General features: G+C 45.9%; 1 protein-coding gene across 1 annotated transcript in view; it reads left to right on the top strand.

Moving 5' to 3' along the window:
- The first annotated feature begins 540 nt into the window (after window positions 1–540).
- MAP3K5 (mitogen-activated protein kinase kinase kinase 5) overlaps window positions 541–6,723 on the top strand; it is a 100,281-nt gene continuing 94,098 nt past the window's right edge. The window contains exon 1 of the mRNA XM_069010477.1: window positions 541–1,365. Coding sequence (XP_068866578.1) covers window positions 957–1,365 — 409 coding nt within the window. The 5' untranslated portion in view covers window positions 541–956. The remainder of the gene's footprint in view (window positions 1,366–6,723) is intronic.

Genomic DNA, 6,723 nt, shown 5'->3' with positions numbered 1-6,723 from the left:
GAATACCTGTGCCATTAAAAACAAACAAGAAAAGCAGTGAATGATAAAAATCCCTTTAGCAGGATTAGGTTCAGAGCACAGGACTTGGCTTCTTGCAAACACAGGCTTCTTCAGGTGAACCCCAAGCACCTCTGAAGGCTCCGGGGCGAGGCAGGGCCCCCGTCGTTTCAGCGGCGGAGAGGCGCAGCCTGACCCCACAGATTTGAAACGCGACCGTGGGCTCGTGTTGGGGGGGAGGATATTACAAAGCAAAGCCCCGCAGGAGACGGCAGGGAAGGGCCGCCCTCGGTCCTCTCCAACAGCCGGTACCGCCGTCCCCTCCCGGGGTGCCGCGGCCAGGACTTCCCAAAGGGAGCGGTGCCCTTCCAGGCTGACAGGCCCGTGAGGACACGACGTGACTCCTCTTCCTCGAGAGCTCCCACTCGGGACACGGCCGGAACGCCGAGCAGGGGGGCGGAAAAGGTTCTTTCTGCCCGGAGGCGGGGCCGGAGGAGGCGCCCGGTGCTGGGGCCGGCCCAGCCCGCGCTGCCAGTGGCTCCGCAGCTGTCGCTCGGCTAGAGCTGGGGCGCCGGAGAGCGATCCCACAAGTGGTTCCTCCGCGCGGCCGAGGAATTTCGCCCAAGGAGCGAAGCGGCCGAAGGAAGAGCGGGTTGTCGGGGGTGGCAGGAGAAGGAGGCCGGGCTGCCGGGGGTCGGCGCGCCGGGCAGTCCCTGCAGGTGCGGGGGAGAAGGGATCGGCGCGTCATGGTGCCGGCGGCAGGCACGGAGGGAGGCTGTGCTCGCCTCCCTGTCTCCGTCAGCTTTCGCTAGAGCCCGAGTGGGAGTTCCTTGCTTCAGCCCGGCCGCCTCTCCCCTCCAGCAGCTCAGCGGGACCGCTCCGGGGCGGGCGGCGCACTATGGCATCCGCCTAACCCCGGCCAGCGCAACAGAGCCCGGGGCTGCTCCTTCGCCACCGGGATGAGCGACAGCAGCGAGGGGATCGTCAGCCTGCCTGTGCCTGGCCCGCCCGGCGGCGGGACCCCCTGCGAGGAGGTGCTTGGCAGGCGAGCGCCTGGGGCCGAGACCGGCGCCCGCAGCCTCCCGCCCGACTTGGCTGCGCCGCCGCCCGCCGCTCTCTGGGCTGAGGACGCCGCCGCCGCCGCCGCCTGCCCGAGCAGCGCCGCGCGGGCCAAGGGTGGCGGCCGGCGGACCGCGGTCACCTACGTGATCAACGAGGCCAGCCAGGGGCCGCTGCTGGCGGCGGAGAGCGGCGCCCTGCAGAGCCTGCGGGAGGCGTGCGAGGCGGTGGGGGCCGCGCTGGAGACCCTGCACTTCGGCAAGCTGGACTTCGGCGAGACGGCGGTGTTGGACCGCTTCTACAACGCAGGTGAGAGGGGCTGCCCAGCCGGGGCTGATCATCGCCGCCGCGGGACCCGCTCGACCCGGGCTCGCCGTCACCGCCCCGGGTTCACCGCGCGGCGGCGAGAGCAGCTCCGGCCGCCGACCCCTCCGGGGGCTGAGCCCCCGGTGCCCCGCGGCTCCCGGCTGCAGTGACACCCCCCGGGTGGCCACGGCGGGTACGTGGGGAGGCAAAAGTGCGCCAGAGCCCGCTTTTGTCTCCCGCGCTAATGGACAAGAAACTCTTATGTCAGCAAGCGTGCTGTGAATCAGCGCTTGTGACTGCTACCAGCGGGTTAAATGTGCCCTGGCTATTTTCTCTCGGTGTCCTAACAGAGTGCAGGGACGCAAATTGGTACTAGTACGATGAGTGCGGGCTGAAACGGGCAGGAGCTGCCAGGCCACGGGAGCTTTGAAAAGCAGATTTGACACCAGACGTGTGGCTGGACAATTTCTTAGTGCTGACACGATTTCTGGGACGCTCCATGTGTTTGTGCTTTTGATATTGCTTGCATAAATATATACGATGGATGCACTGGAACAAAGAGCTGCGCACACTGATCTAGTTTATTTGGCGAGAGTACCCAGGGCTGCATCCTCTCACCCCAGTTTACCAGCTGCACGGCGATAAAAGTACAGCACCCTCCGTTGAAGGTGTGGTGGCTTGACGTTCTGTGCTATGATGTACTTGGCCTCGTTTGTAAAAATAATAACTAAAAATTTCCCCCACCTATTTATCTTACTGACAGATACATAGCATGAATGTAGAATAAAAAATACCCCTGCTTGCTATATTTTCAAAGACTCATACAACTAAGGTTATAGTACTGAATTAATGGCTTTTTGCTTTAAAAAAATCAGAAGCAGGAAATTGACCTGACCTGCAATTTTAAGCTTATTGTGTGATGTGGCTTTGGTGTATATGAAATACATGCTAAAAATAAGCATTTAGCAAGTTTTGTCAGATACTGTAATTTCCTCCTCTCCTGGGGAGGGGTGAAGAAAAAGGGAAAAAAACCCCGAACAAACAAACAAACAAAAACCTCCTGGCAGTATTGTAACCAGTTCTCACAAAAGACTCTTCAGCACAGGTATGCATATGCTGTCACCTCTCTGAAACTTTGCAAGCTTTGCCTCATGGACTGCTGCTTTCAGTTCAATGAGGTGGGCGATTGTGAAGCGTGTACTCACAGCTTATTCCTTCTGCCCCATGCAGAGCCCTGTCCTTAGAAGTAACAATTCAGAGAAGTCAGAGGAGCTGTCCTCACAGGTGGAAATAGGAAGGCCATAGAGTTTCATTATAGAATGAAACTCTTGCATTCTATAATGAACAGAGACTTATATTCTCTGCATTCAGCTCAGAGATTTCAAGCACTCTGACGTCTCTTCATTCCAGGGCAGGTGAAACCTGAGGATCTCTTTTGGTTCTGTCGTGGAAGCTGTCTCGTAGTGAGGCTCACAAAGCTGAATTATCCCTGATGTTTCAGTGCCTCTTACACTGGTTAATTTTTAGACTCTGAGCTGTTCAGTAGGCGGGGTCTTGATAGTTCATGGACGCTTTTCTTGTAATGGGAGATTTGACTTGAAGTGGGCCCCTTTTAATTCTGGCAGTAGGCGTCTGGCATATAGTGCTACATAACTGCATGCTTATGTAATATAATTTGCTTATTTCAATGGCTTTTCAGCAAACTGTAAATGTGAAAACATTACTTTTTCTTTCATCCTGTTTGGCTGGAATTTAGTGGAAGTGTTACAAACCAGAAAAAATACTTTGTCATTCTGCTTTAGTAGCAAAGTCCATAAACCTGTAAAGAACTAGGAGAGCTGATCACCTCCAGTGCTTGGACTGAAGACACTTAGATGTAGAAGTTTGTGTCTGCTCCACATATACTCTGTACTGCCTGAGCTGACCAGTGATAAACCTGCATTATGCTGCTGGTCTTAGGTCTAGAGGGATCTGTGGATTTTCATACTTGTTTCTTTATCCCTGTTGCACTTTCTGCACTCTCTCTATTTTTAAGAATTATTTGTTCTCCAGAAACTTAAAAGTAGTGAAAAAATCTCTCTCAGATTAGGAACAACATTAGAGAGTAGAAGCTGTGTAGTAGAGAAACACAAATGAGGAACAGTGTAGGGAACAAAACCAAAACAGCCATGGAGGGTGTAGCTATTGCACAGATCTTTTTTTTTTTAACTGCTTTAACAGGGTGGTGGGACAGAGTATTTGTAGGTGACCTAAACTCCTTCTCTCTTATCCTTCTTGTCCTCTTCTGCTGTGTGCTTTCAGTGGTCAAACGTGGTATTAGTACTACCATAAAGAATATCTGCACACTATGTTATTTAGAAAGAATAGTGTATGAAAATAGCACAGCATGACTAAATATGAAATAAAAATTCAGCAGTGAAATTACGTGACAGTTAACTGGTCATATTCAGGGTATGAAGTCTTCCTGGATTCATTGTAAAGGCCAGCTAAGTTACAAGAATAAGGAATGATGTGATTTCATGAAGGTTGGGAAAATCAAACTTATAACTGTGTATGAAACAAAACGAAACAAAACAAAACCTCTTGTAATGCATGTAAATTAACTGTGATTTACAGGGATAGACCTACAGTAGGATATACCTGTACACTGTTAAGGCTTCCCTTTTAAATATCTTAATTTTTGCTATGTATAACATAATCTGAAGTCTTGGTGATTTCTGATGCATGTTTGCTTCATGCCTTTCACTGCTTCAAAGAGAACCTGAAGGAGTATTAAGTAAAATATCTTAGATGAAAATACTCATCATCCGCTCTAAATGTAGATTAGCCTACTAATAATCCTCCTTCTGCCAGCTGCAGTCAACTATGGCCCTTAAATGCTGAGACATAATTAGCAGCGCATATTTAGTGAGTAGGTTCCAGCTCTGTATAATTGAACCATGCATGCACCAAATATTAAGAATGAGCCTAGTCTAGCATTTCTGATTGCATGGCTTAAACTCCACTTGATTTCAGCAAAAAAAATTATTTCTTGAGAAGCAAGTGTCAAATGAGCCCTGAAAACTGTAGCAGTGTCTGACAAAAATAGAGATTTCAATATTTATCACATTTTCTTCTACTTAAAGAGGAAGGTAAGGAGAGGAAAATGTAGTTCAATTTCTTGCAAAACTTGATGTATCTGGATTTGATCAGCTGTCTTAAGGACTCTTTTTCTTTGTAAAGAGAGTATAGTGAGAGTCTTTCTGTCTTTCTGTCTTTCTGTCTTTCTTTCTCCAGTAATTTTAAGCTTGTGAGGGTGAATTACAGGTATCCCTTAAATTTAACTTAATTTCGAAATACTTCAGAAATATTTTAATAGGAATATTTTAATATGCCAAAATGTATCTGAGACACCATTCTACAGTGAGTAGGTAATCATGGTATTTTAAAAGTCACTGAAACCATTGATTTTGTAATTAAATGGAATTTTCTCTAAATTTTAATGACCAGATCTGCATATCCTGTTTATTTAATTGCTCAGTTTCTGTTGGAAACAGCCATAAATGAGTGTAAAGTACTTAGAGTTTGTTTGGCTTAGGTAAGCATTCTTCCTCTTTTTTATTTTTTTTCCTATCTTTTTTTGGCAAATGAAATTAGAATGATTCTGTTTCTGAGCAGATTTTTACACAGTCACTTTGTGTTACATAAGTGCATCAAGGACTGGCTGAACAAAGTGTTTGAGAAAAACAAAATAGGTAAAAGTATGGTAAAAAAAAGTCACATGAATCAGCAATCTGAGTCAGCTCTTCATGGGAGGGAGGTGCTCTAAGTCAAGGTAATTTCTTCACACGTTTTTAGAATTAAACAGGGATTTGTATGGTAATTTGCTAGATGCACAGTATTGGGCATTCTGACTTTTAAATACAGTCTCAGAGGGGCTGGTGGAAGATAAAGATCACACAGTGACTGAGGCGGATATGGGTTTTCTAATCTGTGCAGTCACTTGTTTTAGGTTGGTTCTCATGCTAAACAGCTTGACTGATGTGCTTTTCATATAAAACTGTCCTTCTAACTTTCATGTTATCTTATTTCAATTTCATAAGCTTCTTATGCTCGTTTCAAAGGGCCGTCAATGGCCCTTAGGATAGATAGCATTTTCTACTAACACTGTTGTGTCAGGCTATTGAGATAATTCTCCAGAACAGCAATGATCAACTAAAATACAGTTCATCAAATAAGAGATGATAAAATAGGTTTAATATCTTATCTTCATTTCTGGAATTCAGCATTATTGCTTTCAGAATTCATGCAGGCTTGGGCTTGAGATTGACAGTGTTGGCTTACCTGGGCTTGGAAATATAGTGTGCTATGTTCTTGGGAAGACTCTTGGTATCAAAAATGACAAAAAGTTCAGAGAACTAGTACAGTCACTTGTGTGAAGGTGAACTTTACTTCAAAGATGTTCTACACCTACGTTGTTTCTGCAGATTCTACAGGACGTTTGCAGATTGTGCAATTTAGAAACATTTACAGGCACACAGAAGTGCAGTAAAACAGTACCAGGGCTCAACAGCATTCTTGTGGTTTCTTCCTCTAAATATGATAAATTCTATGATGCTATTTTTCTTGAAGTGGGATTCATGCCTTTATATAAGTTTCCTGAAGTTCATGATTGTGACACACTAATGCAAACTTCCCTCTTAAACCCAAATGAGGTTATATTCTATTCAAAACTGATGTTCTTGATTCTAGAAGTTGGCATATATATTTACTGTGGTAAAAAACAGCACATGTCCTACCATATTGAATCTTTGTAGGAGCAAAAAATTCACTAGCAGAGAGAATAATCACAAGCTTTATTTTATTCCACATTGTCTGTCAGAACAATTAGGTGTTTTTCACCACCTCTTTATCTGTGCCTCCTGATTAATATTTTTTAATTTCACTGACAGAGTTTTGTCAAACACTTGAAATACTGCACATACTTCCTGTGATTGTGCAGCACTTACATTCATATCTTATTTTACTTCTTTTTGACACCCCCCTCATGCCCCAGGCGCTGCTGTATCCCCACTACTGTTTCTATAGCATCATGACTGGAGAATCAAATTATAGTTCTTATTAGTGTAGTGGGAGAAATTATCCTGATGCATTATTCTTGTCCGATTTCAGAGTCCCAGACAACTACTAAAAGAATAAAAAGAAGTTTAGTCCCACTGTCAGTGGAAATCATGTTGAAAAATTCTGTATTTCAGCAGCAATATGATGCAAGTGATGAGTTGAAGCAAGAGGTGCCAAGTAGGTTAATAATGGTGTGCAGACTTGAGCTGATGTCTGTCTTGAGAGTATGACTATAATTATAGTCAGGGATGCTAAGTATTA

The sequence above is a fragment of the Aphelocoma coerulescens genome, chromosome 3 (genome assembly GCF_041296385.1).
Source record: "Aphelocoma coerulescens isolate FSJ_1873_10779 chromosome 3, UR_Acoe_1.0, whole genome shotgun sequence".
Lineage (NCBI taxonomy): Eukaryota > Metazoa > Chordata > Aves > Passeriformes > Corvidae > Aphelocoma > Aphelocoma coerulescens.
Note: the sequence above shows the minus strand (reverse complement) of the source record. Positions and strands in the feature narration are given on the sequence as shown.